This window comes from Hermetia illucens, chromosome 2 (genome assembly GCF_905115235.1).
Source record: "Hermetia illucens chromosome 2, iHerIll2.2.curated.20191125, whole genome shotgun sequence".
NCBI lineage: Eukaryota > Metazoa > Arthropoda > Insecta > Diptera > Stratiomyidae > Hermetia > Hermetia illucens.
In genome coordinates, this window is record NC_051850.1 from 82,242,580 (window position 1) to 82,263,398 (window position 20,819).

At 42.0% G+C, this 20,819-nt stretch overlaps 1 protein-coding gene across 1 annotated transcript in view; it reads right to left on the reverse strand.

The window, feature by feature from the left end:
* Positions 1 to 20,819, reverse strand: part of LOC119649819 (sodium-coupled monocarboxylate transporter 1) — a 66,732-nt gene that overhangs the window by 11,756 nt on the left and 34,157 nt on the right. The window contains exons 8-9 of the mRNA XM_038052151.1: positions 16,035 to 16,230; positions 15,745 to 15,867 (exon numbers count right to left, since the gene is read on the reverse strand). Of these exons, the coding sequence (XP_037908079.1) occupies positions 15,745 to 15,867; positions 16,035 to 16,230 (319 nt within the window). The remainder of the gene's footprint in view (positions 1 to 15,744; positions 15,868 to 16,034; positions 16,231 to 20,819) is intronic.

Consider the following 20,819-nt stretch of genomic DNA (forward strand, 5'->3'; position numbering starts at 1 on the left):
ATGAAATAGGCTCTGTTGGCTGACAACAACCGTGCGCGGAATTCATCATAGTAGTTGTTATCGATTCTGATTTTCGACCCTAAATAGGAGAAATTATCAACACTCTCAAAGTTGCAGAATCCTATCTTTATTCTTTCCGTTTGACCAGTGCGGTTTGATGTTGTTGGTTATTTGGATTTCGGTGATGACGTTGCCACCATGTACTTCGTTTTGGCTTCATTGATGTGCAGCACAAGATCTCGCGCGGCCTGCTCGATCTGGATGAGGTGAGTTTGTACGTCTCGGGTCGTTCTTCCCATGATGTCGATATTCTAAGCATAGGTTAGTAGTTGGAAGGACTTAAAGATGATCGTACCTCTTGCATTTACTTTGCATCACTTTCTCTCGCACAGAGAAAATCTGATCTGTTGCTGACTTGCCTGGAGTGAAGCCTCTTTGGTATGGGCCAATGATGTTCTGGGCGTATGGGGCTATCCGGCCTAGCAAGATATTGGAGAATATCTTATAGATGGTACTCAGCAACGTGATACCTCTATAATTGCTGCACTGTATGTTATCTCCCTTTTTATGTATGAGACAGATAATGCCTCGTTGCCAATCGTCAGACATTGATTCGCGGTTCCATACCTTGAGCACAAGTTGATGAATCACTTGGTGTAACTGGTCGCCTCCATATTTAACCAATTCGGCTGTAATTCCATCGGCTCCTGTCGACTTATGATTTTTTAGCCGATGAATTGCACGGACTGTTTCTACTATACTAGTGTAGTGGGACTATTTGTCCGTCGTCTTCAGTTGGCGGGATCTCCAACTCGCCGATGTTCTGGTTGTGCATTATGCAAACAAGCTTAAAAATGTAACTACATCCCAAATTCCCAAATGTTGATTTATATTCTTGGTAACTTTATAAAGGATCATACACCCAAATTTCGTAATGATCGATTTATTGCTTTTTGAGTTGCACCGCCGTGTCATCCAACACTAAGAAAATTTTAATATTTTGCTTTTTGAACTGTGAAATAAAATAAATTATGTTGCAAAAAGGATAAAAAGATAATCAATTTAATAAAATGGGCGATTGGAAATAAAATATTCTTATTTTTATCTAAAAGTTAATATCTTGTCCATCCACGTTTGTTTCAAATTATGCTTTCAATTCTGCGCGACATACTCTGAACACAAGATTTAATGCATTTAGAGGTAAGTGGAATGCCCAGATATACTTCGCGAATATTTTGGGTTAAAGCTTTCTTCCTAAAGCTTTGCCTTGGGTGGCCAAGGAAGAGAGGCGTTGTTACGACTGGACAAAAACCGTTGCACAAAGATTGTAGAATCCCTATTTACTTCCATTCTCTGTTTAAATGGCGAAAAAGCCATCGTTTAAGGCTCTTAAATATTGTTGCTAATTCTTGTTGTTCAAGGGTCTAAGACTTTTGGTCACTACTAGTCCCCAAACCATCACTAAAGGAGGCTGTGTAATGGCCGTCGTCGTTGAACGGAAACGAGCTAGTCCGTCAATGCCTTCAAAGTAGATTAATCACTAAACAGGAGCTAAAATACTATACTTAGCCGCAGCAAGTTTTGTAATAGCAAATACTTTGAAATTACTTTTCATTCAAGTCCTACGTTTTCCCAGTCAGCTTCAGTGAATGTTTTATACTATTTTGCAAAATCCAAATGGATCTTTTTCATCGTTTCTGATGAATTTGGGCCTTTTCGTGGGACAATATGATTTTAGACTAGTTGAATGGATGAACAAAAAGAACAAAAGTCTCTAAAAATTTGTTGGACTTTCTAAAAGTTTGCTTTGCGATTCCCCAACAATTTTCGAACCGCAATCAAGTCTATTCTCTTCGCGAATTTGCGTTAGCGGATGAGGGCAAGAATTGCTTCTTTCTTCCTTGCTGGAATATCAGCTTTTCTTCCCATACTGTCACCTTGAAGAAACCGCAAATTTTTCAAAGCCTTCAAATCTATTGATTTAATATACATACATCTTTTTGATGGCAAACGTTTTTCACTGATGTCAAATATCTTCACAATGAAAATCATCTGTTTTACCAATGTATGATAATGCTACAAACTACGACACGCAAAAATGCCCTGTTACATAACGGTGCTCTAAACATAACGGTGGTCAAAAGGTAGTATACGTCCCAGGGCGAAACGTGGATTGGTACCCACGATGGAGCATAAAACCTGGGAAATGCCTTCTGAACCAACACCAACAGCTCTACTAATAAACCCTATCTCCACCTCCACGTGGTGACCGCTGGGAGCTCTTTCTTAACGAAAAGCTGCAGACGGAGAAGGATGAAGGCGAGTTTCCCGTGCCTGAAAACGGGACAAATTGTACCAAATGGTCCTCCAGGTTGGGGCTTGGGTAGGCCTGACAACCCTACACGGAAAACCGATGTTACGAAGCCACGAAAGGAGCCTCGGACAGGATGGATTTTACAACGACGAACCCGGCAACGACAACGGGTTAACGATTTGCGCATTTTCTCATAGAACGTGCGCTCCCTGTACAGAGATGAAGTTGATGAGCAGCTAGCCGATACCCTGTCCCAATATAGGGCTGATATAACAGCGTTACAAGAGACGCGATGGACAGGCATCGGTTTCCTGGAGAAGAGCCACTACACCATATATTATAGCGGTCATCCAGTAAACCATGTGCTCGGAGTAGGTTTCTTAGTCAGCCAAAAAATTAAACCTGTTGTTATCTGCTTTGAAAACATAAGCGGACGACTATGCACTCTGCGCTTGCGAGGCAAGTTTAGAAATATAAGCCTCATAAACGTTCACGCCCCTACAGAGGAAACTGCAGAGTCGGAGAAGGATACCTCCTACGAGTCAGTAGAACGAACCCTCGAAGCCTGTCCCAGATATGATATCAAAATCATACTTGGGGATTTTAACAGTCAAGTAGGGAAGGAGCCCGTATTCAGGCGATACGTTGGCTCCCATAGCTTACACGAAAATACAAATGATAACGGACTGCGGATTATTCAATTAGCAGGGTCACACGAAATGGTTGTTGGAAGTACCTGGTTTGCGCGGAAAAAGGTCCACAAACATACGTGGGCCTCTCCAGACGGGACCACTTTCAACCAAATTGACCACGTGTTGATCGAACGCCGCCACCTCTCAGCCTTGATGAATGTCAGAACATATAAGGGGGCCAATATAGACTCGGATCACTATCTCGTTGGCATGGTGCTCCGAGCTCGAATAACAATACCACCTAGAATCCCCTCTGACAATCAAGTGAGAGTGAACACTGAAGCCATCCACAACACAACCCTCCGCGACACCTACAAGAGGGAAATGAATGCCGCAATAACCGCAGTCAACAGAGGACTTGGAGATGAAGCATCAACAAATGATCTTCACAATCACCTGAAGAACGTTATCATGGATACCGCCACAAGCATACTTGGCCCCAGCCGCAAAAGGAGTCGGAACGGCTGGTTTGACGATGAATGTAAGCTAGCAACGGAACGGAAGAATGCCCCATACCGAGTAATGTTGCATTCTCAAAGAACGCGGGCACGCGCAGAGACTTATCACGAACTCCATTGAGCGGACAAGCGACTTGATAGACGGAAAAAGGAAGCCCGGAAGAACCAACAAGTCTGTGAACTAGAAAAATACAGGGAACAACCGCACCAGGTGCGGAAGTTTTACCAACAAGTCAGCAGGATGAAACCTTATACACCTCGATGCTCATCCTGCCGAGACAAAGAGGGAAATCTAATTTCCGACAGAATGGGCACATTAGAGCGATGGGTTGAGTACTTTGATGAGCTACTGAACAACCAGAACATCGGCGAGTTGGAGGTCCCGCCAATTGAAGACAAATACTGCCACTGCCAAGTTTAGGAGAAACAGTCCGTGCAATTCATCGGCTAAAAAATCATAAGTCGACAGGAGCCTATGGAATTACAGCCGAATTGGTTAAATAGGGAGGCAACCAGTTACACCAAGTGATTCATCAACTTGTGCTCAAGGTATGGGACCGCGAATCAATGCCTAACGATTGGCAACGAGGCATTATCTGTCTCATACATAAAAAGGGAGATATCACACAGTGCAGCAATTATAGAGGTATCACGTTGCTGAGTACCACATATAAGATATTCTCCACTATCTTGCTAGGTCGGATAGCCCCATACGCCCAGAACATCATTGGCCCATACCAAAGAGGCTTCACTCCAGGCAAGTCAGCAACAGATCAGATTTTCTCTGTACGGCAAGCGATGCAAAAACTGTTGGAATATGGACAACAGTTGCACCATCTGTTCATCGACTTTAAAGCCGCCTATGATAGCATAGCCAGGGAAAGGGGAGAATTCGGTATCCCGACAAAATTAATAAGACTGACTAGGCTGATCCTGACCAATGTGCGAGGCCAGATAAAAGCAGCAGGATCACTCTCAAGACCATTCGACATCAACGACGGTCTACGAAAAGGGAATGCCCTATCATGCGTCCTCTTTAACCTGGCCCTCGAGAAAGTGATCCATGATGCTGAGGTATATGCAAGGCAAAATATATGGTGGCAACGTCAGCACCGAAGACGAATCAACCAACAACATAAAACCGCACTGGTCAAACACAAACACGAACAAGAATAAGGATAGGAGAATACAACTTTGAGACCGTTTACAATTTCTCATATCTAGGGTCGAAAATCACAACCGATAACAACTACGATGATAAAATCCGCGCACGGTTGTTGTCAGCCAACAGAGCCTACTTCAGCTTACAAAGGCTGTTCCGTAGCCTACATAACGACGAAATCTATGGGCGATACCATGACCGTCCAGTTGTGGATAAATTCCGGCTCAATAGGTTACGGTGGGCGGGTCACTTAATCCGTATGGATGAGGATGATTCCACCCAGAAAGTCTATACGGGCAATATCTATGGTAGAAAAAGAAGACGAGGCAGACCCTGCCTAAGATGGAGCGATGGCGTAGATCAGGATGCCAGACAGCTTTTAGGGATGTCGAATTGGTGGAGCTCGGCGCAAAACCGGGATGTCTGGACTTCCTTATTAAGACAGGCCTAGACCGGATACCGGTTGTTGCGCTGTTGATGATGATGATGATGATGAAAGATAACGGTATTTTATCGAGTGTCAACAGGAATTGTTTTAACTTATCTGCAACCAGGTGAATGTCTCATTTTAAAATAAAATGAACGCAAACGAACTATTGTGCTATGCTGGATTGAGTATTTCTCTCTGTTGCAATCCAACACTTGCATTCGAATTATATTATTATAATCGATAAAAATTGTTTCAGTTTTTCAGTCGGAACTTTTGATCAAGGAAGAAAATATCTCAATATCCAAAATGCAGGTCCAAATGCTCACCAAAAAGTCATTTAAGACCTAAACACTACCTGTAAGGTAACTTATGGTAGCAAATGAGAATGAAAGACCAAGCGTAGATGCTAGTTCTAGCAACTCAAATTTTTGTGCGCTGCAATTAACCTTCACAATTGCTTTTATCTTACGACGTCAATTCTCGCTTATTCGAAGTACATATTTTGTTAAAAACTTCGGAAAACAGACAAGGATATTCCGGGTCAATATATATGAAATTTTATTGACAGCAAGAGAATGTTTGGAACAAAACTGAGAAATTCACAATTTCCCAAGGTGTTCCGACAGTCAAACAGCATTCTTCATTTTCTTCAGCCTTTGTCCCGTTCGCAAGCGAGGTCGGCTTGCCGTGATCGTTTTCGCCATTTAGCTCTATCAAATGCCTGATCTGGGTGCAATCTCGAGGCTTTTAAATCCCCATCCAGCGTATCAAGCCACCGTTGTTTCGGCCTGCCTTTTAGTCGTTTACCATCGACTTCGATGTTCAGACCAATCTTGGCAAGTGAATTCTCGTTACAGTCAAACAGCATTATCAGCACTAAATAACAGCATACCCAGTTAGTGTAGAATTCCCGCTTGAAGTTTGACGAACTGAATGAAACATTCCTGATGTAGATGCGAGGGCACTAGAATATCACCAACAATGAGAAGGGGGGCAGACGCCAAAGGTCGGGCTTTATAATAATAATTGCTTGGGCTTTATAAAAATAATGTTGCATCCAGAACGACCCCGATTCGAAATAATGAAAATAAATTTTTTTTGATACAACAGTTATGGAAGTAAATATGCATATTTAAAAAAATAATCTTTTTTGAAAATCAAATCAAATTTTCGTTAATTATATTATAGAGTTTTGATCACATATTCACTTTTTATTTACAGACTTTTGTTTTGAGTATCTTTTTCCGGGTTAATGTAAAACAAAATCTTATTAAAATCTATTCAATCTCCATCTGGGCCTATTGTTACGAAATTTGGTGGGAAAGTCTCGTCCCTTTGCATATAGCGGCGCTATTTTCTGTTTAGTTTTAGGGGAGGGCACGTCATACATGAGAAGTTAGGGCGTAATATTTTTTCCCACGGAATATGCCCATGTGGGGTATCAAATCGAAACTGGTACCATTGGGAATATTGGATGAAAAGTAGGGGAATAAGGCTTCAAAGCATGATCCCCAAAAAGTGGAATAGGTCACATCCTCAAAAGTAAAAAAAAAAGGAAAAACGAAAGCAAACAGATTTTTAGGTTTACTTAGGGCCTTAACTTAAGCCAAGCAGTACCTTTTTCTGAGCTCAATGACATATAAAACAAGGCGGCATATCGGGAGCTGGACGCTTCGGGTATAAAGGTTTTATGTTCATCTTTTGTAATAAATTTCCTATGCACGTTTTCCCATTCGTACATACCACCAATTCAACATATTCTTTGATATACCATATATGTATTTCGAAACTCCAACTCCGCCATTCATAGGAGTTCACCTAATATGATGATATGCACATACGCGTTTTAGAATGCGATAAATTCCCACACCTTTGACCTTTTGGCTTTAATATAATTGGATTTATTCAAACTTTGCAAAATTGTGCATTGTATTAATTGCTTATTTTGCACTTCTAGGATAAACTCAATGATGATTTCGGTTAAATTTCTAAAATATAGTAACACATTATTACTAAGTTTATTTGAGCAGATATGGAAATGGATGTATTTTGAGGCCTAGATCTCACACATTTAGAGCTCTCGTTCTCATCAGTTTCACCCAGTGCCGAAAACAGTATTAGCGACGAAAAGTTCCATTCGTTTGATACCTCACATGATCATTTTCTGGGAAAAGAAAATTACACCCCCCTTTCGCATGTACGGGGAACCCCCTTAAACCCAGTGCAAAATGATGCAATTGTTGTATGTAAAGGGATTCACAGACCACAGGTTCTTACAAAATTTACGACGATATGTTCAATCGTTTTCAAGACAGGCGGACAGACAGAACAGACAGGCATTGTATGGATCCCAATAAAAAGAAATAAAAATGACAAAATAAACGTTACTTCGAAATATTTGCGAAAACAAAGCGAGTTCCTTAGAATATTCTTACAACTACTTATATTTGACATTTAAAACAAATTAGATCATTACTAAATGACTTCTACAACTATTGTTGCAACATTTTGACCATTGTTCAGATTGTTTTTGGCCTTTTTTTGATCACATAGATAGTAATGCCCCTTTTGCGTTCAGATTTTGCCATGATGCACACGTCGTTCTTCACTTCGTGGTTGGTTTGCTATAAAAGTTTTGACATGTTTCGTGTTCTCTACAAAGTTTTATATCGATGATCGGTTCTTGCTGCAAAAATACCCTGAATCGACCGCACGTATTATTTCCCTTTTCCATAGAGCTATTATAATTGTACTGCATAGATGTGGATATCTTTCCATATGGAAAATTGTATCGTCTTCCGATCAACTAACATTCTCCACTTCTCTATTACTAACAAGTTCATCGTCACATATTCCCCTTCTTCCTCTTCGCTCCCAAAATAAAATTTATCTTCCAGAAGTACACGTACTGACATGATTCGCTGACTTGATACGCTGGATGGGGACTTGACAGACCAAAATGACACAATCAATCACGACGAGCTGACCCTGTTCTGAACTGGACAAAGGCTAAAGGAAAAGAAAAATACTTATAAATTCAATTTAAAAAAAAATACCGAGTATCGAGGGTCCATTTTGACCCCAAACCATTTGTATTTCTGCTTCCAGCAAAGACTAATCGCCTTACATCCGACAACCACCGCAGCACGTGACGTTATGAGAGTGCTTAGGTGAATGTGCACGTATCTTAAAAAATATAAATCTTCTTCCTTTTCTTTAGCTTTTTCCCGTTCACAAGCAGGGTCAACTCATTATATATTATCGATTGCCTCATCTGGATGTACTCGTGTGGCCTCCAAACACGATCCAGCGTATCAAATCACCGCTGTTTCGGCCGATGTTCAGTCTAATCCTATTTTTCCAGGATCTGTGCAACCCTATATCGATCGCAAATATCCCCATTTCAGATGTGATCAAGGCATGTCACGCCACTAGTGCAACCCAACATCCCCGTGTCCATTACCGGAAGCCACCGTTTATTGTCCTGTATAGTCGGCTGACTTTGCCATAAATTTCAGATTTGAGAGGCAGTTCTGTATTGCCACCTCATCCAGGTTACGCAAATGCATGAACCAATTCCATAACGCAGTTCTTCATTGACTGATAACATTGATCTGAGATACGGTCAGCTTTGGGCAGGTCACTACCGCTGACAGTAATTGTGCTTGTTTCATAGGGATCGGTCGTCAAAAATTGTTGCAAAAATTGTGTTGCATGAAGCAATCATTCCACACGTCGCTCAAGCTCACTGTTACTATGAGACGCCAGGAAAACATCATCTGCATAAAGCAGTATATAGGACGCTAGATGCCCCGTGAGACGGTGTGACAATTGAACCCAGCGAGTTCTTCTGGCACTAGGTGTCGTCGTAAAGCATGCCAGATGAGTCCGTGTAACACACAGTCAAACGCTTTCTCTAGATCCAGAAATGCAATGTAAAGAGGACGATGCTTCCCACGGTGTTTCTTCATGAGTAATCGCACAGCATGTATTGCGTCAGTCACAAATCTGGCTTGGTTCACGGTTATTTCAACGATTTCACGAATACAGTTGTCAAGAAAGCGTTCAAAAATCTTCATGGTGTGGGAAAGTAACCGGATCGAACGGTAATTTGAACATTGTGCTGGACTCCCTTTCTTTTTCCATATTGGAACAGTGGTACTTTCTTGCCAGTCAGATGGTGTTCTTCCTTCCTGAATAACCCGATTGAAGAATTCACTGAATCACAGTATTAGGTCCCAGCTCTTCCCTTTCTAGAGTTCAAATGCAATGTCGTCAGGTCCTGCGGCTTTCCCCAATTTCATTCGTTTTATTGCTTCCTCGACTACAGTGGCGCCATTCTTGTCAATAACGCAAGGGAAGTGTTCGATATCCTGTGTGCGCTCATACCCGCATTTGAAAAGTCGATATAGATCTGTCTCGCCATCCCCAGTGTCCAGTTTATTGTATAAATCTTTATAATGACCTGTTCGGGAGACAACGATCGCTTATTTTACTTCCCGGTTGGCATTCTTATAGATTTATCAATTGGTGAGCGTTTTATCGTTGAGCTTTATTTCAATATTAACATGAATATTAGCGTGCGGTAGGTCCACTTGGACCCCACGATACCAGTTAAGGGTTAAGTCACCCATGAAGGGTAAAGTGCCGTACATGGAAATCCTGGTAGGGCTTTGAATCTAGGGAACAGTGCCCCGTTCCTTAAATTTTCACATGAAAAGGATGGATTAGTTATATTGGACAGTTCAGCCAATGTGAAAAAGAGGAAACAGTCATGTATTTCATGTGCAGGTACATCACCTCCTCAGAGCTTAGACAAAGATACCTCAGAAAAGTTTCCATCACTGAAGAATATTAGTTAATCAAATAATCGGTAATCGCGGTAAACTTACATTAATAATCTGCTGTTAATCAGCATAACATTTTTTCCGTCAGTTTGGTGACCGGAATAACGAAAACATTGAACAAACATTATATATAATCCAAAATTTTAGGAATCATCTATAACTCTGGCAACCTGCCCCCTCTCGGACGTCTAGGGTATGTTTTCCTAGGCACAGCCAAGATCAATCAATTTGGCGACTGAGAGTTCTGCGAAGAAGTTGGAAGTTTCACCATGAAAAGCAACTTTCTACAATAGAAGGCATAGGCAAAGGCGAAAGGGAGGCCCACCAGGCCATCAACATAAAACTTCATTTCTACTCGACTTGAAGCGTCTATATTGCCTCATATTGTACTCATGCAACTAACGAATATATTAGAGAATACCGGAAAAAGTGCCTGATTTCAATCATCCTACTAGGAGCGAAATTCTGCCATTAGCTGTTAACAAACTTGCCGACTCTTCAAAACATCGTGTTTGGTTGGGTGATTGCCGGGCCGGTTAATCTACGGGAAACAAACCATGCAACGTGTGGAGTTTTCAGTGATGATGAGGAACGCACTCAAGAAGCATATTTCGCCCAACACACCTCAAGAAGTAGTAAATGGAATTGCCATTTGTTGACATCCTATCCACTCTTGGTGATATAATTAATATAATATAATAATATAATTTTAGATCCGTGTAGTATTTCATGCTTCTGCGATAACGTCTACTCCAATTTCGCTAAATGATATTATGACCAATGGGCTAACCATTCAAAATGAATTTCCAATTATTCTTCTTCATTTCTGTCTGCCAAACTATTCACGACTGATATACAAAAGATGTATAGGCTGATATTATATTAATGCATCATTTGAAGGGATGATCCCAGCGAGCCACTCAGTCACATACCGCACTGGAACCATACCCTATTTGGCTACTATTACAACTGGGTAGGAGAAATGCTGCAAAATTCCCGCTCGCAGGAAGAGCACTTCGAGGGAACTTTTATGTAGACGACTGCCTGACTGGGCCTGACTCCACAGTCATGGGAATACAACACCAATTATCCACCAATTATGGGAATACAACACCAATTATCCACAGTATTAACATAGCTAGGTGCGCAAACCATACCCGACTACTTAACAGTATTCCACCAGAGGGTCAAGAAATATATTAACACCAGTTTGAATACCATTGGAGCAATAACAAAATGGACAGTTAATTCGGGCTCATGGAATACTTTCACCGATCATTATGATAGCAAAAATATTTATCCAGCAGTTGTAGCAACAAACAATATCTTAGGATGAACCACACTCTGATGAACTACAACTTGGACAACATCCCGGAATAATCTGAACACGAAGAGAAAGGATAGAAGCAACAAGTGGCGGAAGTGTCAACAAAAATTTAGCTAGAAGACTTTGCACAGCCTTTAGCACGTTGAACTATCATCTAGGGAAGCTAGGGACATCTACGGACACTGCCTGCAGGTTTTGTGAGGAGGAGGACGAAACCTCTATACACGTCCTGGGACAGTGTCCGGCACTTGTGCAAAGTAGGTCGAGGCATCTGGGAGAACACTTAATACCAGATGCAAAGCTGAAAGATCTGGAAGTAGGAAACATACTAAAGTTCCTAATGCTTATAGGCCTGCTTGAGATACTATGATCAATAGATACACTATAACCAGTAAAAGGGGCACAATAGTTCTTCAAGGACGCGGTGTGAATTTCCCTTAACAGAATAATAATAATAATAGGACGTTGCAATGTATAATTGCGTACTCACTTCGATTTATCAACCGCTTCAAACATCCTGATCGTCCACGTTTAATTCAAATATCGCTGACGCTAATGGGGCTGGATCATACCCGAATTAAGCAAACACGGTGAAGTTGCCAAATGCCGTGAGCTGACTGCTTTCCTTTGTAGACGATAAGAGAATAATTCGAGTAGGAGGCCGACTGAACGCTTCCAATTTGTGTTATGATGCTAAACGTCAGATTGTGTTTTCATACAATAATCCATTGGCAATACTCCCTACGCGAATGATCTAATTGCTATTAATAACCTGACAACGATTTTGGTAAATCAAAGTTAAATCCTATTTACTCGTCTTCTGGCCAAGACGCTGTATTCAACGCTTGCAATACCAAGGGAATAAAATTCAACTTTATTCTTCTAGAACTTTACACTTTGGAGAACTCTGGGAAGCAATCTTAAATTCAAGACCAATATCGCCAATGTCTTCCGATCCGAATGGCTTGGTAGCCTTGACCCCCGGCCATCGATATTAGAGTATCCCTACACGAGGCAAGTTTACTAAGGATATGGAAGTTAGTAAGCCATCCAAAGCATGAATTTTGGAAGAGCTAGTCACGTAACTATTTGAATGAAATTTAATATCAGTACAAGTGGAAAGATCAATCGCCGACCGCTGCTATCAGTGCTTCAATGGCCTCGTGAATGATTCATAAGGCCTTACAAAGGCTATAATGGGATAGTACGAGTTACAGATATATAAACATCAACTGAACTTTGGATAAGAACAATTCACAAGCTAGCATCACTACCTACACCAACAAAGTACAAGTGGTTATCGCAACCGAAGAGCAAGTACCTAAAAAAAGGAAAAGTCCAGGTATCTATGCTGTTCTAAAAACATTAATGATTTTGCCCTTGGCCTTCGGCAGTTTGGTTCCTGTTACCAAATTTTTATAGAAGTGCTGGAATACATTTTGAAGCCATTGATCCGATTGAATTATTAATAACATCACTGATCACATACTATGATATAAATCCTTTACGAAGAGAACTCGCACCATTCACGAACGGAATATTTACCATACAATGCTTGTGCCAAAAATTTCGGTAGAAGTCCGTCTGTATCCCGTTAATAACCCAATTCGAACTCATAAGAAAGGTCTGTCTCTCTATTATCACTAGGTCGAAAGTGGGGCAATAGACTTAGCAGCTCATATTGTCAATTCGTTGTTTGAAGTTTTGGTTTCCGAATATGCCGACCAAATGTTCAGAACATTAAATTACGTGAAGGATAGTGAAGCCAGAAGGTAGAATTCTCAAAAACCAAACATCAATGCTCGACACGACGACTAACATTATGAGGAAAAACCAGCTTGTGATAATTGCTGTCACAGCGACAGTTAGAAACAGAGATTATTAATATTCGAGCCACCAGCGGGTCTTCAACTATCTATAGATCTGGGGAACTTGCTGTAACTTGCTGTTGTAATAACTTTAAAGGGTATTTTGACTGAAGGATATAACATTTTCACTATTAAACTGTCACTTGTCAAGCAGTAATCCGTCAATTTATTCAACGTAATTCTTGTGTCAGTAACGATAAACAACACTATGATCCCAATCGAACATTTGACAACACTACTTGCAGTCAGTTCACATCGAAATCAATATTTTCCAATGATTATGAAAGAACTGAATTTATGTGCACAGATCGAGGGCGACAGTTTTCTCTGGCATCCAGACCATCTGCAGCAAAAGTGTCGGATGACAGCCCTGCAAAGTTGGTGCACTATCCAACGTATTCAATACAAATTGCCAGTTCACTGAGCTGAAAACTGACGCAATGTAGCTTCAGATGAAGCATAAAAATCAGTGATTTTTTTCCGTTAAAATATCGGTACGAATAACTGCAATATGTAAGATCAAAACTATATTAATTATCATCGAGGGTTCGGGGCTGCTTCAGGTTTCTAATAATTGCTCCATGAAACGCAGCCTTCTAACATTCCGGACACGATATCACAGCGAGCACCATCTGGTTGTCCAATCGTGGTTTCGTCACGCCATCTGTAATCGATGAACCATCGCAATTGCAACCGTTACTGGAAGGTGTCGGCAGCAAAGGTTATACCATCGAATGGAAGGAACAAATCAACAACTTTTCCGGCTACACAGCTAACTTCAAAATAGCAGTCGACATCATTTCGGAGTCAGATATTCTGTATTGGCGCTTATCTTAGTCATCATCAGTTAATCGTATGGCGATCAACAAGGAGCGCCACAGACGCAACATATCTCCTGCAGTCACGCCGCAGATATGAATTATATTCTTATTAAAAACCACCTGTAAGTTAACCCTACTCCTAGGGCAGAGGCAAAGGCTAATGAATTACCTCTTCCCTAGACGAAATCGCATGTCGTCTATTTTTAAAGTTCATTATTTCATTGTTGTATAAATTTGCTACTATCATCGTTTCATTCTTTCAACTTTTTTCATACTTTCTGCTTTCGTACTTCTTTGATTTTTGTGCATCTTGCATGTACTGCACGTTTTTCAATGTCAATAATTCTTGAACTTATAGACTAATATTTAAAAGTGTTATGGAAAATAAACAATTGAGTTATGATAACCCCAGCAACCCCAAAGCGCCAATAATATTAATTAAAATCCTAGCGTTCTAGTTAAAGTGTTTGGACACTTAATCAACTAGATGCATGAACACTTGATCCGTTACATTCCATTGTGAAGGCCTCAGCAAGAAATTGAAGTGCTTGCTTGATATCATTGTGCCAAATCACACTCGGCCCTGTTGTTTCAGTTTTTGAAGGAACATTTGCATCGTGGCTTGACGTAGTGAATTACCTGTGTCAAATCAGGGCAATAATCACGAGCGAGCGCAATGCTGACCACATTACCTCCTACAGGGTATTGTAATCCTGTAGTGAGCCGTTACGGCCTTGCATGAAGTGCTCTAAGACACTTCAAGTCCCTGGATTGGACTTTTTAATCTGTTGAATGAAAGAACCCTTACCTTGAAGTTACTATATGAGATAGATAGATGGATTAAACGCTACTCATGCAGACAAAGTCAGATTCTTAATTTTGTTGATATCTATCTTCAGTCCAATTCTACTTGCCTCTCTTTCCAAATCTTAAGCCAGTTGGTCAAAGTCACTCATTGGAAAACAGCGGACAGGGAGTCACCATTAAGAGATGATCCCTTCAGAAGCGAATATCAGCGGCCTCTTGTAAAACACATCCAGAAGGCAACTCCCAAATCAACTTCTGATGGCAATATAGTTAATCTGATTGCTCGTACGTTGCCGGCCATCTGAAATCCAATTACTCGTATGACAAGCTTTATGCTCCTACAGTGTTCCTCCATAACGAAGCGATGGAACTGTAAAAATTGTGACAATCACCACGATTTCCTATTACATGACCGAACAAGGTATTATCATAGCCCCCCTTAGCTTTCACCCTTCACTATGTTGCCATTAGAAAGCCTTTCCTGGAAGGCATTCAGCGCTCGTGGCCTTTTCCTCGTCTGGGTGGAAATCTTCGTTGGAGCGTGAGGTTGTACTGTTTAGATGTTCCTAATTCTGGATAGAAATCTTGTAATCAGTATCCTCTCCTAAACCGGTTCCCAAGTAATTATGGCATGCCTCACTCTTGCCATAATTACTGATCCGACACCGGATTCACGCTTACTTCTATCACTATTTCCGGAGCATAACGCCGCAAGAGGGAGGAGATTATTTCATAACGTCTCACCATCTAAACTCACCTAGCCTCGCTGAAGTTGGGAAAAGTATTCTGCAAGGCCTAGGTACCGTAAATTAAAAGCTTCACAAAACAAATTTTAAGTTCCCAGACACTTTTTTATAAATTTCAGAAAAAAGTCAAATCTTTGCACGGAATATAATGTTAATATTAAGTGCCTCCACCCTTTCTGAAGCATATGATGTGAGAGCTACACTTGAAAATATATATGCATAGAAACTAACTTAAACGCAGCATCCGCATGTCTACCTTAAAGAAAACTTACCCAAGAGACATCCATTTCGCGTAGGTAGCTCCTGTATTAGGATGTATTTTGATGTTGAACCCGTTCTCCAGTAAATCCTCGCATGTGACGGCCGAAAGCGAGTTAAGTGCTGATGCCACAGTTCTGTAAAGTATATACAAGAAAGACCGATGATAAAAATCAAAAACCAACAGTTGCAATAGTCTCAGTTCTTATGTAAGTATGCCGAATCAATAGAATTTTGCCATAATAAGAACAAAACGGCAGCAGCCATAATAAGAACAAAGCGGCATTTACCATTTCAAACTTACCCCAGACTTGCTGCGAAAATTCCGGCTACAAAGATTCCAGTAACAAAGTTAATCTCCTTAAAAACGTCCATAACATAAAAAGGCAAAAGTTGATCCTTAGCTGCGATACGACCAAAGCCCAGGGGATCACAACTCGAATACTGTGTGTACACTATTAACCCCGTATGGAAGTTGATCAGGAACACGAGAATTAGCCCTTAAAATAAAACAGCAACATTTGAGGTAATTCAGCAATGCGCCAGTATGCCTGCTTATATGTATGTATGTTATGTACAAGAGTGTCTTTGAACACTAGTTTATCGCAAACTTGTCTAATAAAATAAACTTTAATAGCATTTTCGCCAGCATTTGGAAGGAACAGAATTGTGTTAACTTTGACAATTTTTTCCGGTTAGCCAGTAAAATATTCAGTACCACGATATTTTCTTTTCGTTGCAATGCAATTACTTGACCCATTTCAACTGAATAATTGACATGCTCTCGATTCCCGATCGTTTCTAAACCTTTTGTATTAATTGATATAAACTCCCTAAAATGATATTCCAGTATAAATATAAGTGAAACAGTTTTCAAAACTTAGAGAACTTAGTTTTCCAGGAACAATGGAAGCTATGTGAAATACCGATCTTACATCGTTCAGAAGGCGTGCCCCCTCCTGGAACAGAAAAGTTGAGTAGAAAAAATCACATATCAAAACAAGTCGGGAAACCGGAAGCTGGGCGCTTCAGGTATAAAAGGTTTTGTTTGTTTCTTGTGTGAGTATATTTGAGTGTAGAACTATCCCATTTGTACGTAGCCCGTTAAGAACATCCATTTAGCATGTCAGATTTAGTACTTCGGGTTGTAAATTTACACGGTAAGGCAACTTTGAGCTCCTGTAACTTCGTTACTGATAGTATGATTTTGATCAAACTCGGAGATAATATGCTTCATATTATATTTTATACTACTACCAACTTTTATAACTCTGACATAAACTTAAGGGGGGTTTTACTCAATTTTCCCAAAAATATGGTAATATACCATTACTAACTTAATTTGATCAGATATCGATATGGAGAGTATTTTGAGGCCTGGGTGCCGTATAGAGGCAGCTTCATGATTTTTTTCAAATTTTTCGGTTGAGTACTTTCTGAGAATGACTCCGTTTAAGAAGTCATCAATTTCTACCCCTCCCACTTCCCACTTTTTTAAAAATCTCAAAACTAAGACCGACTTCGAAAAGTACTAATCGAGACCGTCCATTCGATTCCCCACTTGACTACATTTGGTGAGAAAAAATTTTACACCCCCTTTTACATGTATGGGGCCCCCCGTAAATCTCAACGTAGGAGGATATTACTCACTGCATGGGAGTCCACAGTTCCCACCTTCTCACCAAATTTCAGGGCAATCGGTATAGCCGTTTCTGAGAAAAGTGCCTGTGACAGACAGACAGACAGATGGACCTGTGAGGAGTGGCCAGATCTCCCATCAGGCACGACCCCAGCTGGCGGATTGGGGCATACCTATTGATGTGTAAATATGTGTTCATGCACTTTTCTTTTCTGACTGTGCTTGGGCTAGTGTTTGCTCATCTCTGGTGCGTGGACCAAAATGGCTATGGGAAGGATACCCAAAACATAAAGCCACCATGGAAGACGAGAGAAGGAGTAAACTTACGGTGCAGGGGCTCGGAACCCCAGTCCCGGCGGCTTTTGGGAGTGAGCAAACGGGCTCCCGGTCGTCGATATCCCTCGACCGCAATGCCTCGGTTGTGGACAACTTGGCCCCCTTGGCATATAATGTTACAAGTGATTTGGATTTGGAGAAGGAAGTGTTCAAGCGAAGTACGACCCTACCGAGAACACCAGTAGCAAGAACAAACAAGGATGAACTGAAGGTGGATCGTTGGAAGACAAAAACCGTGACAACACCAACCCAATATCTTCAAAATGCGCGACAGCAGGAGGTACTCCAGGAACAAGAAAAGGATCCCTTCAAAAGAAGCTCATCAACTTTAAATCTCCACCAATGCTAAAGACGATGAAGGATAAAGCACAGGCAAGATCAACAACCGCCAAAAGTGAAGCAGCGTATAAAAGGAGTAACCTTGTCGGGGCTTATAGGGAGCAGAGTCCCGATCCGTAGGAATTACCCTTTATCCAGCTTGGGGAAAAAATAGTTGAGCTGTCCGAGTTCAGCAAGGGCAAGCACAACGTGCTTGCACACCAGCACTAATAGCTCTGAAGGAGGAAAGCGTACAGCGAATGTAGAAAAGTAGAAAAATGTAGAAAAGTTTGTGAAGCCCAAAACGAACGAAAACGATGGATGGACTAAGGTTACAAGCAAAAAAGCGAAAGGAAAAGCAAAAGTGCGAACCCGTCCAGATGCGATTGTTATCTCCAGTAAGGGCAATCCTACGCGGAGATACTCAGAAAGGTCAAAGCGGATCCCGACCTAATTGATCAGAGCGGAAATGTGAATCGAATCCGAAGAACCCAGAGAGGGGATCTCATGTTAGAGCTCCGGACTCACTTGGGGAGAATGCCGCAGTGCGTGCCCAAAAACATGAGATTTACATACAATTTAAGGATCTCGATGAAATAACATCAAAAGCAGAAATTTGTGCTGCTCTGAAGGAGCAATTCAAGTTGCAAGAATTTGCCGAGGAGTCTGTTGTGAGTTTACGAAAAGCCTATGGCGGTACTCAAACGGCCACAATACGAGTACCAGCGGAGACAGCGCAGAAGTTGTTGGCAGCCGGAAAAGTTCGGATTGGATGGGTTGTCTGCCGGTTAAGGGAACAGACTTCACTACAGAGGTGCTTTAAATGCCACCAGCAGCATTGATCGATCCGATCGATGCAGAAGGTGTTGCGAGAAAGGCCATATGGCCAGGGGGTGCAATAGGGACTCCAAATGCTTATTGCGCGAGGTGAAAGAGGGACAGGACACCCGGCATATTGCCGGAAGTGGAAAATGTCCGGAATTTAGGAAGGCGCTCACTGCAATGAGAAAATGAGGTTTATTCAAATTAACCTGAATCATTGCAGGGTCGCTCAAGATTTACTAGAGCAGATCACGTTCGAATCTGAGATGGAAATTGCCATCATAAGTGAGCCGTACAGAAACCGTCACGGTGGTGTATGGGTCACAGATTTGGCTGGTGGAGCGGCGATATGGGCTTGTGGTCGACAGGCCATTCAATGTACTGCAAGTCAGGCAGCCAGTGGCTTTTTGTGGGCGAAAATAAGTGGTGTATATGTATACACCCCACCAAGTTTGACACTGTCTGAATTCGAGCAAATGCTTGATAATCTTGTTCTCGACGCAAGGGTACGAAGTCCAAAGGTGATTGTTGGTGATTTCAATGCTTGGACCCTAGAATGGGGTAGCAGAGAATCAAATGCTAGGGGGCGCAGTTTAATAGAAGCTTTCGCGCAGATGGATATGGTTTTGGTTAACGTACGTACTGTAAACACCTTCCAGAAAGGGGGGTCAGGCTCGGTTGTAGATCTGACCTTTGTCAGCCCTTCGCTGGCGCGTGGGATGGCCTGGTGCGTCAGCGAACGCTACACCCACAGCGATCACCAGGCAATCTTCTTTGAGACATGTGTCGAACCTCAGGGCAAAGAACTACTATGGCCGAAACCGAAAAAGATTTCAGGCTGGTCTGCAAAATCTTTGGATGAGCAGACCTTCATAGAGGTGTGGTTAGATCAACCTGATAAAGCAGGCGCCTCTACGGAAAGAGCCGTCCATCTGGCTCAATGCATCGCCAAAGCATGTGACGCGTCCATGCCTAGGAGATGCTCATTCCCCCGTAGAAGACCAAACTACTGGTGGATGATGAGCCAGAAGAGCGGCTCAGAGGGCGGTAGGTAGAGTCGAACAAAGGCAGAAAGAGTGCGCCTATAAGGCAGCCCGCAAAACCCTGAAGCTCGCCATCCAGCGAAGCAAGAGAAAATGCTTTAAGGAGCTCTGCTCAGAAGCGGACGTAAACCCGTGCGGGAGAGCTTATGGAATCGTGATGGAACGCTTCAGAGGCCATTCCTCTCCGCAGATCATGTGCCGCACCCTCTTGCTGAAAATCATCCAGGGGTTATTCCCCCAGCAAGAGGAGAGCAACGACACATTGCAACCACCTCTGAATGTGACGGCAATCCCGCCAGTCACCAGAGACCAGCTGCTGGAGATCTGCGGCAGAATAGGAGACAATAAAGCGCCGGGCCTGGACGGAGTACCGAATAAGGCCCTTAAGCTTGCCGTGAAATCCAGGCCGGATATGTTCGCTGAGTTGTTCGAAGCGTGCCTGTCCGAGGGAATATTTCCACCGGCATGGAAGCGACAGAAGTTGGTACTTCTTCCTAAGCCTGGTAAACCTCCAGGTGAACCATCCTCATACCGACCCATATGTCTTTTGGACACGGTAGGGAAAATGTTAGAGCGGGTAATCTATAATAGTTTACTCCCGGTTGTTGAGAGCCAAGGCGGCCTTTCAAATCGGCAGTATGGGTTCCACGGAATTCACGAAAAGGGTAGTACCAGCAAATATTGCGTGGTAGTAACCCTGGATGTGAAAAATGCATTCAATTCGGCTAATTGGAATCTAATACGGAAATCTTTAGCGAAGCTTGGTATTCCCGCCTATCTCGCTGCTATCGTCGATAGTTATTTAACTGAAAGGAGGCTCTAGTATGACACCGATGACGGACCCCAGGAACTGTGGAACATCATGTACAACGATGTACTTAATCTTCGCCTTCCGGAGGAAGCCACAGTGGTGGGTTACGCTGACGATATG